Consider the following 15,405-nt stretch of genomic DNA (forward strand, 5'->3'; position numbering starts at 1 on the left):
AGCCGCTCCCTCCCCAGCTCGGTGACACCGAGCAGCAGCAGAGGTGGTGACACCCAGGGCAGGGCCACCCCGAAGTCCCCTGGTAGCAAAGGCACCGTTGTCCTCGCCACCCCCACAAACGTGCAGAATGAGGAAGTGAGGGGAGGGAAAGTAATTCGTCACAATCAGCAGAAAGGCAAAAAAGAATCGCTCTGGGATGGCCCCGGGCCGGCGGTGACAGCAGCCCCGAGCGCCCCGGGCCGGGGAGGGACACGGGGACATCATGGTGAGTGCGAGCGGGGCCCTCCTGGGGACCCCACCCTGCTCCCCTCGGGCAGCCCGGGGTGTCACCTCCTGCTCTGCCACCTCAGGGCTGCCCCTGCCCTGCCCTGCCCTGCTCCCAGCGCGGTCCCTCGCTGCTTTGGGAGGTGCCAGGGGCCTGCCCCATGTCCCTGCTGGAGAGGGGACGGTGCGGCCCAGCTTGGGGACGGGGGCTGAGGAGGCACCGGGGTGAGGAGCAGCCGGGGGTGGGTGTGGGGGGCTGGGGGCTGCTGTCCCCCAGGACAGGATGGGGACCGCCTGTCTGGCACAGGTTTGGATTTTGCCGTCACTGCTGTGGCACCCCCGGGACAGCTTTGTGTCCTCACTGGTGCTTCTGGTCTCAGCACTGGTGGTGCTGGTGGGGCAGAGTGTGGGGTGGGGGTGGCAGCCCCAGGCCAGGAGGGACCCCCTGGGTGCTGGTCCCCATGGTCAGACCTTGCAGGCCCAGGGGCCAGGGGCTGCAGGGAGGATGTGGGGCTGCTGGGAGGGCAGCAGCCACTTCTGGAAGCTGATCTGGAGGCAGAAGAGGAAGATGAAAGCTCTCAGAATTAGGAAGATGCTCAGACTTGGGGTAAGGGGCTGCCACAGCTGTGTCCTTGCAGCTCACAGCTCTGCTCCCCCCGTGCCTGGGGGTGATGCTGTCCCCAGCTATTTGCACCCAGACAGGAAGGGGACAGGGGACAGTGGCCAGGCTGAAACCTTCTGCCGCCCACGCTTGTGGCTGTCACCTCCGAGAGGCTGCTCAGATGCTGTCACCGAAGATGCTTCCACTGTCCCCTCCTCGCCACCTGCAGTTATTCTGTGGCTTCCTGAAGGACCAAGGGACTCTGCAGCCACGACCCGGACCCCTGCCAGGGCCCAGCCCCAGGGCCAGCCCCCATCCCCAACCCCTGCCTGCACCTGGCTGTGACACTGATGTGACAAACTTGCTGCTGCTCCTCCTCTCAAGGCTTTCTGGTGGTTTTAAGGTGTTGCTGCTTCTGGGCTCAGCCTATCTCGACTCAAAAGGTGCCACCTTGGGCTGCATCCGCTCCTTGCTCGAGGCTTGCAGGGTTCCTTTGTGGTTTGACCTCAGCTTTGAAGAAAAACACGATGTTTTGCAAGTGCTGCCGCAGGGCTGCTCCCCTCCCTGCCCAGGAGCATCCTGGCCCTGGGCACAGGGGTGGTGACAGTGCCCATCCCGCAGCTGGGGGTGCTGAGGGGCTCCTCATGTGTCACCTGTCACCTCTGGAGCAAAGTCCCTCATGCACAGGGGCTGCAAAGGGCACCTGGAAGGTGAAGGGGGGACAAAAGTTTCTCCCTGCTTGGCATGAGGGTGGAATGGCTTGGTCCAGGCCCCCTTCCCTGGGCAGCTTTGGCCTGGGGCTGGACAGAGGAGGGGACTGAGAAACTGCTGCCCCAAACCTCTGGAATATTAATCTGTGCCCCCACTCCCCGCTGGGGTGTCACCTGCAGCCCCATCCCATGGGGGCTCACTGGGCACCGAGCTCAGGCAGTACCAGGATTTAAGGGATTCTAATTCCTCTGCATCCTGATTTTACCCAGTTCAGTGAACCCTGGCCCTGCAAACTGCCCGTGGCACGCTCAGGGAGGCCAGGCACGCTCAGTGCTCCCAGAAACAGGGCAGGAACACCCAGAGCTCTGCAGACAGCCAGGACAAACCCTTCATGTACCGTGAGGCGGTGTTTTCCTCGCAGCTGGGCTGCACCAGGTGCCCCAGCAGGGCCAGGAAAGCCCCTGAGCTGGGCCAGAGGAAGAGGAGGTGAAAACAGCACTGACAGCTCTGAGCAGTCGTGGGGCTGAAGGACAATCTCTGGGTGTCAGCTCGAAACCTTTGAGCTCTCAGTGCAGGAAATCCTATCTGCCTTAACGTGGCCTCGATCAGCAGCCCAGAGTTTGGGGCGATGGGGACAGGGCACAGAGGTGTTTGTCTGCCCATGGGCTCTCTCTCCCGAAGCCCAGGGTTTGGACCAGGCTGAGGTGAAGCTGGGAAGCTCCTGGGGTCTCTGGCAGCTCCCTGGGTGACACCACGGTGACCTGGAGAGGATGGCTGAGCCTGCCGGTGTTTTTCCAGATGGGTTTTCTGGGGGATATTAGGATGAAGGCAAGAAAAAGGCCCATAAACAACAACCAGGAGGAAGAGGAGAAGCTCCCTGAGTGGTGTCAGGCTGTGTGAGCAGCCCTGGACCCCCTGAGCCCCCTGAGCTGACCCAACTCTGTGCACCCCAAGAGGAGGTGGTGGGACAACACAGCCAGAAGCCCCTTCAGCAGCTGTGGGGGCTTGACTTGCATTTGGGGTTTGGAGAGGGGGCACAGGGGGTGTTTGGGGTTGCAGAGCCCAGGGAGGAGGGAGATGGACAGGGGAGCAGCACGTGATGGAGCTGGCTTGTGACAAACACCCCAGGGTGGTGGTGGGGGGCTGGGGGCACCCAGCAAAAATCAGGGGCTGCCAGGAGCCTCCAAAGGTGTCAGGATCCAGAATCCTGAAATCTTGAGAGCCTGCAGGAAATTCAAGCAAAAGGGGAAGAGAAGAAGAAAAGGGAACTGGAAAGAGTAAGAGGCCAGAGCTGACGGGGGAGAAGTGAAATCGGTGACAGGAGCAAGGGGGATGAAAGAGGAACCGCGGGGATGGGGACAGAGGGGCCACAGACCAGTCTAGATGGGGCATCCCCTCCTGGGCACCGTGCCGGGGGCCACATGGGCACCACAGCTGTGCCCCGCTTGTTTCTGGAGACATCGAGGGTGAGGGGAGGCCTTTGGGTGGCTTTTGCATGATGAAATCCCTCCCTCCCAGCCCAGGGCTGTGTTTACCCCACAAGGGCTGAAATCCCAGCCCAGTTCTGCTGCTGCCCCACAGCCCCCAGGGGACAGAGCTGGGCGAGTTGGGGATAGTTGGGCAGAGGGTGCTGGCATCTTCCTGGGCAGAGCGAAGGGGGACAGGGGCACAGTGGTGCAAGGAGGATGTGGGGGTGCAGAAGATGCCACCACCACCCTTGCGTTGTTCTGGCTCACAATCTCTGCATCAACTGCTTCTTTATCCTTCATTAACCCGGGTGAGGGGGGCTGGGGCAGCTCCTGTTTGCTCCTCTCCGGCTGCCCGGAGGTGAGGAGCGATCTAGAGGGTTGGGACAAGCCCCAGAGCACTGAATTTCCAGCTTTGAGAGTTCCCAGGGTGGTCAAACCCCTCCGTTTGCACCGCGAGGTGCCTGGTTTGGAGTGACAGCTGAGCCGGGGACCGGTCCCAGCTGCCGGCAGCTCCGGGGGTCAGAGCCAGCCCTGGTGGCAGGAGGTGGCCCTGGTGGCAGGAGGCGGCCCCGGCACAGTCGCTGTGTCCCTGTGCCCCCAGGGCAGCAAGGAGCGCTTCCACTGGCAGAGCCACAATGTCAAGCAGAGCGGCGTGGACGACATGGTGCTGCTGTCCAAGATCTCCGAGGAGGCCATCGTGGAGAACCTCAAGAAGCGTTTCATGGACGATTTCATCTTTGTATCCTTGCCCAGGCAGTGGGGACAGGCACAGGGAGCAGCAGGGATGGGCTCCTAGGCTTTGTCGGGGCGCGGCAAACTGGAGCTGCCCCAGCGCTTGCTGTGTCCTGTGTCCTGCTGGGACGGGATTGGGATGGGCTGGGGGAACGTCGCCATTCCCGAGCTGAGCTGCACTTGGCAGAGACACAGCACCCAAACCCCCTGTCCTGCCATGCCCCAGGACCCACTTTGGTCCTTCCTTTGCAGCCACAGAGCCCCGAGCAAAGCCCCTCACCCGCAGTGTCCCTCTGTCCCTGCACACCGGGAACCCCTTGCCTGTGACGGGGGTGGCAGCAGTCTCCCCGGTGGCAGCAGTGACCATCGTCCCCTGTTGGTGTCACCCACCCCCAGCGATGCCCACAGCATGTCCTGGCTGCTCTGCACTCCCCACAAATCCAGGCAAGCCCCGGGTGGAGCGGGAGCATCCCCGCAGGCACGAGGCGGAGGTGCCACCCCTCGTCCCCAGCGGTGCCAGGACACGGGGGACACCGTCACCCAGCGCAGGGGACACGGAGCGGCTCCAGCTCCCTGCTGCCATCCCTGAGCTGGCACTGCCGGGTGCCACAGCTCTGGAGGAGGACGGGGACGTGTCCCCAAGCCTTGCTCACCCCACACCCGCCTGGGGACGTGGCCCCGGTACCATCCCAGCTCGCTGCTCCCCAGTGCGGGGGTGGCTGTCCCTGCTGGGGACAAGGAGCAGAGCCCCGAGGGGCACAGCAGGGCACGGGGAGGGCTCAGCCCGGGCTGAGGCTCCTGCCCACGCCGCTGCATTTCCCCTGAAGATGTGACTCTGTCCTTACAAGGCGATGCTGTGACTCAGCCACCTCCCGCCACAGCCCTGGGGCTTTACACGCGTTTGGGGCTTAGTTTGGAGTTGGCTTTTTTGGGTTTTTTTTTTGTTTTGGTTGTTGTTGTTGTTGTTTTTTGAGGGGAAAAATACCCCACGCAGCCTCTCTCTTCCTTTTTTTTTCTGTGCTGCTGCACGCAGAGCTCTGTCCAACCATGACTCAACATCCCAAGCTTCTGCATTTCGCAGAAAAGCTCCCTCTTCCTGCCCTCCGGCTGCTCGCCCCCTGCCCCACTGTCCCACTGCCAGCTGGGACACAAATAGGGTATCAAAGGCTTGGGATGACCCCACCTGCTCCATCCCCAACCTCCATCTCCTCGCCGTGCTGCGGGCTCATCCCCACCCCGCTGCCGCACCAATTCCAGGTGCAATTCCCTGCTTTTCCGTGCTCTGCCCGCACTGAGTGACTCGGGGATGCTGCCGGGAAGGCAGCAGAGTGGCTGCTGGGCAGGGAAAGGCAGGAGCTGCAGTTCTTCTCCTCTTCGTGCCTCAGTTTCCCTGGATGTAATACCAGGATGGGCTCCTGCTGCAAAAGGAGCGTGAGCAGAGGGTGAATTCCAGGAGGCTTCGGGATGCTGGAGAAGCTTTTGGAGCCAATCCTCAGCCAGGCCAGGGAGTTGAGGGGATGCTCCTGCAGCCATCACACCCCAGGGGACACTCCGGGGCCGAGGACGCGCTGGGAGTGCCCCAAGCCACGGCAGCAGAGCAGCTCTGCCTGTGCCGAGCTGGAATCCCTCGTGGCATTCCTGGTGCAGCTGCCAGGACGTGGCAGGGACCCCATACCCACCTTCCTGCCTGCGGGGTGGGATTGGGCAGTGGGAAGGGGGGACATGGGACGGGACACACGGCCCTTGACCTGCTGCCCAGACCTACATCGGGCCCGTGCTGATCTCCGTGAACCCGTTCAAGCAGATGCCGTATTTCACCGACCGGGAGATCGAGCTGTACCAGGGCGCGGTGAGGCTGCCGGGGGCAATTCGGGGTTAATTCCGTGCAAAACCCCCAGGAGCGTCCCCTGAGGGTCCCCATCCTCCACAGCCCCGTGGCTGCTGCAGGGGTCAGTCTCCTAACGAGAGACCTAGCAGCAAATTCACATTCCTGGGAAATTCAGCTCAGAAATGCACACTAAAGCAACCCAAACATGGTAAAACACAGCTCAGCCCCAGCGAGCTTCCCAGGGAGGAGGGGAGGTTAGGAAACCCCAGACACGCTGCTGATGAGCCGATGTTTGTGGGAAGAGGCTGACTGTCACATGGGCACAGTGAGGGAGATTTGGGGAGCTGGGGGCTGCTCTGTGCTCAGCCCCGCTGTCCCTGTGCCTTGTTTAGGGTCAGTATGAGAAGATTGATTCCCCTGTGGGCAGTTAAGGGGTTTGGGGAGGGGAGCTGGGGGCTGCTCTGTGCTCAGCCCCATTGTCCCTGTCCCCCGGTTAGGCCCAGTATGAAAATCCCCCCCACATCTACGCCCTGACTGACAACATGTACCGGAACATGCTGATCGACGGGGAGAACCAGTGTGTCATCATCAGGTACTGGGGGACACTGGGGCACAGCTGGGGTGTCACTGCCCCTGGGGACATCTGTCCCCACCACCCCTTCTCTCCAGTCCAGGGGTTTCCCAGCTAAGATGTAGCTGAAGAGTGGTGGCTCCTGGGCTCTGGGGTGTCTGGAGGAACCCCCTGGGCCACCAGGCAAGGCTGTGACCAGGGGGGTCCCAGGCAGGGCCGGAGCCTTGTGCAATGCAGCTCTCTGGGGCAGTGTTGCAAGGGGGATGGTCAGGATGTGGGGCAAGGCCGGACACTTCCCTCTGCGGCTCCCAAGTCTCCCTCCTCCCCTTCTAAATCCGGTGACAAGAAATTCAATGTCGCCTGGAGCAGCTCAGCGAGCCACGCTTTGCTCACAGCGATACCCCTGGGCAGCCCCATCCAAGGGGGGTGGCCACAGTCCCCAAAACTCGCTGTCACCCTCTGGTCCTGCTCCAGGACCCACCCCAAAACCCTCAGGACGGGTGGCTCTAGTGGGGGCATTTCACATCTCCTCTGCTTTGGCGTTTGCACAGTGGAGAAAGCGGAGCCGGGAAAACGGTGGCAGCAAAATACATCATGGGCTACATCTCCAAAGTGTCTGGGGGTGGGGAGAAGGTCCAGGTAGGTCTGTTGTCCCCCCTGCCACCTATCATGTCACCTCCCAACTGATCCCCACCACGCCGGCCCATAATCCCCAGAGCTGATGGTGGCACTGTGGCCACTCCAGACCTGGGGACACGCAAAGCCCCAGATCTGTCCCCAGGCCTGGAGGGGGACCCAGCTGTGCTCAGCCCTCCCCTGCTCTGTCCCCAGCACGTGAAGGACATCATCCTGCAGTCTAACCCGCTGCTGGAGGCCTTTGGAAACGCCAAAACTGTCCGGAACAACAACTCCAGCCGCTTTGTAAGTGCCAGGGCAGTCGCAGGCGGGTGCAGGGGGTCAGCGCTGCAGCACAGTCACTGACCCAGCTGGGTTGGAAAGTTGACCTTTGAGATCGAGTCCAACACTGCCAAGGACACCACTGGGCCATGTCCCCAAGTGCCACATCCACACGGCTTTTAAATCCCTGCAGGGATGGTGACTCCACCACAATCTGTTCCAGTGCCTGACCATGCTTTCAGTGAAGGATTTTTTCCTCATATCCAATCTAAATCTCCCCTGGGGCAACGTGAGGCTGTTTCCTCTTGTCCTGTCGCCTATCACCTGGGAGAAGAGACTGACCCCACCTGGCTCCAACCTCCTTTGGGGCAGTTGAGAGAGCGATGAGGTCTCCACATGAACCATAAAGTCTTCAGCCAGGGATTGCAAATCCCAGCATCCCAAAAAATGCGGTGGGGAAGGGGTTGAGGAGAATGAGGAATGAGGAATCCCCCCAGCCAGGGCCACAGCTCTGAGCAGGATCTGTGCCGGAGCAGGGAAAATACTTCGAGATCCAGTTCAGCCGGGGCGGAGAACCCGACGGGGGCAAGATCTCCAACTTCCTGCTGGAGAAGTCGCGCGTGGTGAGCCAGAACGAGTGTGAGAGGAATTTCCACATCTACTATCAGGTATGGGGGTGGCCTGAAGCCACCGGGCTGCAGAGGGAGGCCAGGAGCTGGGTGACCACAGCCCCGTGTCCCCTCCCAGCTCATCCAAGGGGCATCCCAAGAGCAGCGGCAGAATTTGGGCATCATGAGCCCGGATTATTACTTCTACCTGAACCAGACAGACACCTACCAGGTGGAGGGCACAGATGACCGCAGCGACTTCCATGAGACCGTGGTGAGTGCCCGGGAGGGAGGGGAGTCCCCAAAGGCTCTGGGGCCGGGCAGGGGCTCACGGGGTCCCTGCACCCCCAGAACGCCATGCAGGTCATCGGCATCCGCGGCGAGGACCAGCAGCTGGTGCTGCAGATCGTGGCAGGGATCCTGCACCTGGGCAACATCAGCTTCCGCGAGGAGGGCAACTACGCCCGGGTGGAGAACGCTGACTGTGAGTAGCCAAACGGCTCCAGGGGACAGCTGGGGACGGTCACAGGGACCCTCAGGAATGAGTGGCAAACTGGCAATGGAATCGTCTGCCCGGGGAGGTGGTGGAGTCACCGTCCCTGGATGTGTTTAAAAAAGGACTGGGCGTGGCACTCAGTGCCGTGGTTTAGTTGATGAGGAGGTGTTAAGGTCGTAGGCTGGACTTGATGATCTCAAAGGTCTTTTCCAACCTAGTTCATCCTTTGATTCTGTGGCTGTGTCACAAATCCCCTGGTGGAGGAGGGAGGCAGCAGCAGCACCTTCCCCACGTTAGACATGGGGAAACTGAGGCAGCGAGCAACTGGCTCAGCCAGAACTTAATTAGCCAGGGGTGATGGCAGGTGTCACTTTGGGAGAGGAAGGACGCATCCCATGTCCCCAGTCATTGTGCCACTGCTGTCCTTCGCATTTGGATGGGGCTGAGGGCTTCAACCGTGGCTGGAGCCGGGTGGGGAGGACACAGCCCTGACCACCCCCGCTCTGCCCAGCCCTGGCCTTCCCTGCCTACCTGCTGGGGGTCGACCAGGAGCGCCTCAACGAGAAGGTCACCAGCAGGAAAATGGACAGCAAGTGGGGCGGCCGCTCCGAGTCCATCACCGTCACCCTCAACGTGGAGCAGGCGGCCTACACCCGCGACGCGCTGGCCAAGGGGCTCTACGCCCGCGTCTTCGACTTTCTCGTGGAGGTGCGTGGGCCTGAGAGGGGATGGTCACCCTCTGCTCCAGGATCCAGCCAATCCCACCACCCTGCACCCACACTGTCCCCTCTGTCCCCGCAGTCCATCAACCGGGCGATGCAGAAGCCATACGAGGAGTACAGCATCGGGGTGCTGGACATCTATGGCTTCGAGATATTCCAGGTGTGTGTGGCTGTGCTGTAGGAGCCCAGCTGGGAATGTCCTGCCCTGCTCCCACAGCAAGGACAGCACCTGGATCAGGTGGCCTCGAGAAGGGTTCCTGGAGTAGCACCCAAGCACTGCTGGTTGGGGTCCCCCCAATGAGCCAGAGGAGCAGAAGACAACTCAGCACCATTTTCTCTTCCATCTCCCATGCAGAAAAACGGCTTTGAGCAATTCTGCATTAACTTTGTGAACGAGAAGCTGCAGCAGATCTTCATCGAGCTCACCCTGAAGGCAGAGCAGGTACAGGGGGCTGGGCTGGGGACTGTGGGGCTGTGCCAGCACCCCAATTCCTGCAGCCCAATTCCTGCAGCCCCCTCCTCCCCGGCACCACTGGAGCAGGGGGTCTGCAGCACATCCCAGGGGCTCGGGGCGCACCCAGCTGTCCCTGTGCTTCCCCAGGAGGAGTATGTGCAGGAGGGGATCAAGTGGACGCAGATCCAGTACTTCAACAACAAGGTGGTGTGTGACCTGATAGAGAACAAGCTGGTGAGTGGGGTCCCCTCTGCCGGGGAGGCTTTTTGGGGAGCAGAGGCACCCAGAGACAGGGGGCTGGGTGGGTGCTGAAACCAGTCCTGCCAGGGAGCAGAGAATCCCAGACTGGTTTGGGTTAGCAGGAACCTTAAAGCCCACCCAGTGCCACCCCTGCCATGGGCAGGGACACCTTCCACTATCCCAGGGTGCTCCAAGCGCCATCCAGCCCGGCCTTGGACACTTCCAGCATCTGTGAGAGAGCACCAGCTCTAAGCTGTGGCTCAGCAGGGAGCAGCAGTGCCCAGGTGCAGGATTGGGCCCTGCCACACCCATGGCTTCCCTGTCCCTGTCCCAGAACCCTCCCGGGATCATGAGCGTCCTGGATGACGTGTGTGCCACCATGCACGCCACGGGCGAGGGCGCCGACCAGACCCTGCTGCAGAAGCTGCAGGCGGCTGTGGGCACCCACGAGCACTTCAACAGCTGGAACTCAGGCTTTGTCATCCACCACTACGCTGGCAAGGTAGGCAGGGCACCCCAAACCCCACACCCTGTGCCCCACAGCCCCACCCACCGCAGCTGAGGTCCCCTCCTGTCCCATCAGGTGTCCTACGATGTGAACGGCTTCTGCGAGCGCAACCGGGACGTGCTGTTCACCGACCTGATCGAGCTCATGCAGAGCAGTGAATAGTGAGTCTGGCAGTGCTGGGGTCCTGCGGCACCCCAAAAGGGCTGGGGCACAGGGCAGAATCCTCAACATCCAGACCTTAAAGGCTGGTCCTGCCTTTGTGGGCATCACAGCTTCGCATCGCATCCTGCATCGCTCCATGGGCACTGGGGGTATCCCAGGGCTGGGCATAGTGGGATCATCCACCACTGGGATCATCCACCAGCTCTGGTGGGTGATCAGGGAGGAGGGACTCAGCCCCACAGTCCAGGATTTCCCAGCAGCAGAAGGCAGAGCTGGAGCTGGCCTCAGCTCAGGCCGTGCTGAGCCTGGGGACCCTGGCAGCTCTCACCTGGGGACTGTCACCTCCCTTCCAGCGGTTTCATCCGGATGCTTTTCCCAGAAAAACTTGATTCTGACAAAAAGGGAAGACCGACCACCGCAGGCTCCAAAATCAAGGTGTGTCCCATGGGCTGCAGAGCAGCAGCTCCTCTGAGGCGGTGGCAGGGACTGTGCTCCCACCGCCCCCTTTGATGCTATAGAGCTCGATATTTGCACCAGAAACAGGCCAACGACCTGGTGAACACACTCATGAAGTGCACCCCACACTACATCCGCTGCATCAAACCCAACGAGACCAAGAAACCGCGGGACTGGGAGGAGAGCAGGTAACCAGGAGCCCACAGAGCCCAGGGAACGCGACCCTGGGCATGGAGATGTGGCCAGGACCAGCTTTCCTCCAAAAACTGCAGTCCTGGGCTGGTCCCTCCGAGCTGTTCAGACCCAGCGGAGCACACGGAGCGTGTGGGGACACATTGCCCTCTTTAGGTGCATCTTTAGGTCCCCTCATGCCCTGTTGTCCCACATTGTCCCTCCCTGCTCCACAGGGTGAAGCACCAGGTCGAGTACTTGGGGTTGAAGGAGAACATCCGGGTGCGCCGGGCAGGGTTCGCCTACCGCCGCCTCTTCCACAAGTTCCTGCAACGGTGAGCAGCTGCTGGCGTGGGGCTGGCAGATCCCACAGCCCAGCCATGACCCACAGCACCTCATTAGAGGGAAATTCTTCCCTGTGAGGGTGGGGAGGCCCTGGCACAGCTTCACAGATTAAGAGAGTTGGGGGCATTCAACCCGGAGAGGAAAAGGCTCCAGGGAGACCTCAGAGCCCTTTCCAGACCCTAAAGGGGCTCCAGGAGAGCTGGAGAGGGACTGGGGACAGGGGATGGAGGGACAGGACACAGGGAATGGCTTCCCAGTGCCAGAGGGCAGGGCTGGATGGGATCTTGGGAAGGAATTGTTCCCTGGGAGGGTGAGGAAGCCCTGGAATGGAATTCCCAGAGCAGCTGTGGCTGCCCCTGGATCCCTGGCAGTGTCCCAGGCCAGGCTGGCTGGGGCTTGGAGCAGAAGGGACAGTGGAAGGTGTCCCTGCCCACGGCAGGGGATTGGAACAAGATGGGCTTTAAGATCCCTCCCAACCCAAACTATTGTGGGATTCTGTGACCCTGGTTTCTCTCCACAGCTATGCCATCCTCACCCCCGAGACGTGGCCGTCGTGGCGCGGGGACGAGCGCCAAGGGGTGCAGCACCTTCTGCGCTCGGTCAACATGGACCCAGACCAGTACCAGATGGGCCGGAGCAAGGTGTTCGTCAAGAACCCCGAGTCGGTGGGTGGCCCTGACCCCTCTGGGGACACTGCCCGTGGCTGGGCATCACTGGGGAGGGTTTGGGGTGTCCTGGCTCAGCACTGCCTGTCCCTGCCAGCTCTTCCTCCTCGAGGAGATGAGAGAGAGGAAATTCGACGGCTTCGCCCGGGTGATCCAGAAGGCCTGGCGCCGGCACATCGCCATCCGCAAATACGAGCAGATGAGAGAGGAGGGTAAGGCTGGGCAAAGACAGGGACACCCCAGAGCCCTTCTAGGGTGCCTTTCAGTGGGACAGCCCAGCTGTCAGAGCAGCAGCCTGGCTCCTGATCATGGCACTAATGGTGATTGGGTGATGGAGGAGCCGGCCCATGAGATGTTAGGACTCTTTTCCCACTCTGAAAGGAGAGCACAGATTTCCTGCTCCTAGTTCCCGCCGTAGGACAGAACCAGATCCTTGTGCTGTCTCACTCGGCATTTCATGGCCTGCACAAGGATGTGTATCTGAGTCAGTGTTGGCAGAAGGATGGGACAAGCCACTGGTCCCTGCCTGACCCCATCATGGGTTTTCCCAAGCGAGCAGCAAAAAATCAAGGAGGAAAAACCCAGAAAGGTCCATCCCTCCTTCCCACAGCAGGAGGTTTTCTGAAGGCAGTTAATGGGTTTCAAAGCCAGCCAAGCTCAAGCAGCTGGGATTCCTCCCATGGCATAAAACAAGCCCCACTCCTTGCTGCCATGAACTATGGCTGGTTTGGGGGCCTCTGAGCCACCTGCACAGACCCCTGTCCGACCTGCCCCTCTTCGGGGTCTCTCCAGCTGCCAGCATCCTCTACAACTTCAAAGAGCGGCGCAGGAACAGCATCAACAGGAATTTCGTGGGTGATTACCTGGGCATGGAGGAGCGGCCGGAGCTGCGCCAGTTCCTGGCCAAGCGGGAGCGCATCGACTTCGCCGACTCCATCACCAAATACGACCGGAGGTTCAAGGTACACGGACACCCCTGGGGCTGGGGACCGGCCAAGCTGCAGCTCCTGCTGGCTTCCCTTGGGTGGGATGTGTGTGTGGGGCTTGTGCCCCCCAGAAAACCCCTCCTCACCCCCTTCTCCTGCCCTTTCCCAGCCCATCAAGCGGGATTTCATCCTCACCCCCAAGTACTTCTACCTGATCGGGCGGGAGAAGGTGAAGAAGGGGCCTGAGAAGGGGCAGATCAAGGAGGTGCTCAAGAAGAAGGTGGAGCTGCAGGCGGTGAGCGGCGTCTCGCTGAGGTGTGTCCCTCCCCATGGGCTCTGCACGGCTGGGCGTCCCCTCTCACCTCCAGCAGCCTCTCCACGGCCTGGTGCTCCCCAGTCCCTCATCCACAGGGGCATCCAGCCCTGAGGACGAGGCTCCCCATGGGGTGCTTTGCAGATGGGGCTTTGGATGTCAGGCAGTTTTCCAGCTAAATCGTCTCCAAATTTCGTGGTGGACCCAAGCCCAGTGGGGTCCCCAACTCTCCCCCAGCCCAGCTGGCACCAGCCCTGCCCCCCACTGACACTCCCATGTCCCCCAGCACCAGGCAGGATGACTTCTTCATCCTCCACGAGAACGGTGCCGACAATTTCTTGGAGTCCATCTTCAAGACGGAGCTGATCAGCCTCCTGTGCAAGCGCTTCGAGGAGCTCACCCACTCCAAGTTGCCCCTCTCCTTCAAGGACACGTAAGGATGGGGGCCAGGAGAGGGGACAAAGCAGGACAGGGTCCTGTTACCGCAGCCTCACGGCTTCTGTCACCCCCAGACTACAGTTTCGGGTGAAGAAGGAGGGCTGGGGCGGCGGTGGCACCCGCAACGTCACCTTCGTCAGAGGACAGGGCGACGTGGCCGCCCTCAAAGCTGGAGGCAAAACCCTTACGGTCAGCATCGGGGATGGGCTCCCCAGGAATGCCAGTGAGTGCCAGGGCACTGGGGGGTGGCAGAAGGGGGACGCAGGAACGCTGGGAGCATCAGGGAGGGCTGGGTGTACCCTGTGGGGTTTGTGTCTCACCCAGGAAGGAGCCATTTCTGCTCCGGGGATGGGGCAGCACGGGGAGCTTTGGGGAACAGGGTACAAATGGGGGGACAGCCCCTACAGCTGGCTCTGAGGACTGTCACCTAACGGGGGGCTCGTGTCCCCCCAGAGCCCACAAGGAAGGGGGCAGCGCAGGGCAGAGGTGGCAGCAGGTGTCCAGCGCCCTCCCGAAGTGCCCCACCGGCACCCAGAGGTGAGGAGGGGGTACCAGGGCGGGGGATTCCTGGGGTGCAGGCCGTGCATGGCCCCCCTCTAATGCCCCCCGGGACGGGGTGTTCCAGGAGCCTGCAGGAACGGGGGTCCCCAGTTCCCCCACAGCGATGGCCGGGCCCAGAGGGACACCTACAAGATGCCCCAGAAGCAGACGCGGGGTCCCCCGGCCGCAGCTCTTCCCGCCCGCAGCGCCGGCCACCAGCCCAGGGCACGGCCCCCATCCGAGCACAACATGGACTTCCTGAACGTGCCTGACCAGGGGGTGGCCGGGTAGGTCCTGTCCCACGTCCCTCTCTCCCTGCCCCATCCTCCTCTTCCACTGCCACCAGCACCGGGAGATGCTTTCCCCTCTGAGGAGGGAACCAGAGTGGGGCAGTCTGGCTTTGCTGCAGGACACATCTCCCAGGCTCTTGTGCATCCCAGTTCTCCCAGTCCCTGCACTGGGAGCACCCACCTGCAGGCACAGAGCATCCTATGGGTGTTGGGCAGCGGGATGGGCAGCTCATCCTGCCCCAGTAGTCCCAGTCCTTGAACTGGGAGCACCCACCTGCAGGCACAGAGCACCCCATGGGTGTGGGGCAGCAGGGTGGGCAGGATGAGCAGCACATCCCCTGCCCTCCTGCCCTCCCGGTGAGGACTCCATCCCTCCCACCCCTCAGGATGCAGCGCCGGCGCAGCGTGAGCCAGCGGCCGCCCCCTGCCCGGCGCCCCAAGCCCCAGCCCAAGGCGGAGAGGCCGCGGTGCCAGGCGCTCTACCAGTACATCGGGCAGGACGTGGATGAGCTCAGCTTCAACGTTGGGGACGTCATTGACATCCTGATGGAAGGTACCAGGCTCCTGCCCTGCCCAGCTCCTCTCCCCGCTGTGCTGGCACCACACCTGACTTTTTATTCCCTTCCCAGATGCCTCCGGCTGGTGGAAAGGCCGGCTGCACGGCAAGGAAGGGCTTTTCCCTGGGAATTACGTGCAGAAGATCTGAGATGGAGGACAGGAAAGGATCACCATCTTCCCACCCCACCTCCAGACGCTGTGCCCAAGGTGCCAGTGGTGGCCCTGTGAAGTTTTTCCAGCAACGCTGGCGTGGAGCGAGCGCTTCCTCAGGAGCCCCCCGGACTGTGCCGGTGCCAAGCGCTGGATCCCCTTTAGCTGGGGGTACCCCTGCAGCAAGGACGGGCTCTTTGCTGCTTGTTCGTACCCTGGGACTGAAACTGCCCCGTGGTATGAACAGATTCGTTGTTAATAATTATGGGAAATAACCAGACTCAGCGATT

At 61.6% G+C, this 15,405-nt stretch overlaps 1 protein-coding gene across 2 annotated transcripts; it reads left to right on the forward strand.

Annotated features, from left to right (window-relative positions):
• Window positions 1-158: 158 nt before the first annotated feature.
• MYO1F (myosin IF) lies at window positions 159-15,395 on the forward strand. 2 transcript variants are annotated; one of them, XM_048287963.1, is made up of 28 exons: window positions 159-265; window positions 3,647-3,784; window positions 5,537-5,626; window positions 6,103-6,197; window positions 6,728-6,815; window positions 7,008-7,097; window positions 7,610-7,741; window positions 7,821-7,955; window positions 8,033-8,165; window positions 8,689-8,885; window positions 8,979-9,059; window positions 9,255-9,341; window positions 9,501-9,587; window positions 9,928-10,095; window positions 10,177-10,262; window positions 10,617-10,698; window positions 10,801-10,907; window positions 11,127-11,225; window positions 11,756-11,900; window positions 11,998-12,112; window positions 12,693-12,862; window positions 12,996-13,141; window positions 13,426-13,572; window positions 13,652-13,800; window positions 14,031-14,114; window positions 14,203-14,404; window positions 14,794-14,960; window positions 15,037-15,395. In XM_048287963.1, the coding sequence occupies exons 1-28, from the start codon at window positions 263-265 to the stop codon at window positions 15,111-15,113; spliced, it is 3,300 nt and encodes a 1,099-aa protein (XP_048143920.1). In that variant the 5' UTR covers window positions 159-262; the 3' UTR covers window positions 15,114-15,395. The 2 variants fall into 2 exon arrangements, with proteins under 2 accessions (XP_048143920.1, XP_048143922.1); XM_048287965.1 differs by lacking the exon at window positions 15,037-15,395 and having other exon boundaries at window positions 13,652-13,766; window positions 14,794-14,885.
• Window positions 15,396-15,405: the final 10 nt, after the last annotated feature.

Source organism: Corvus hawaiiensis, chromosome 28, assembly GCF_020740725.1.
Source record: "Corvus hawaiiensis isolate bCorHaw1 chromosome 28, bCorHaw1.pri.cur, whole genome shotgun sequence".
In the NCBI taxonomy this organism is placed as follows: Eukaryota; Metazoa; Chordata; class Aves; order Passeriformes; family Corvidae; genus Corvus; species Corvus hawaiiensis.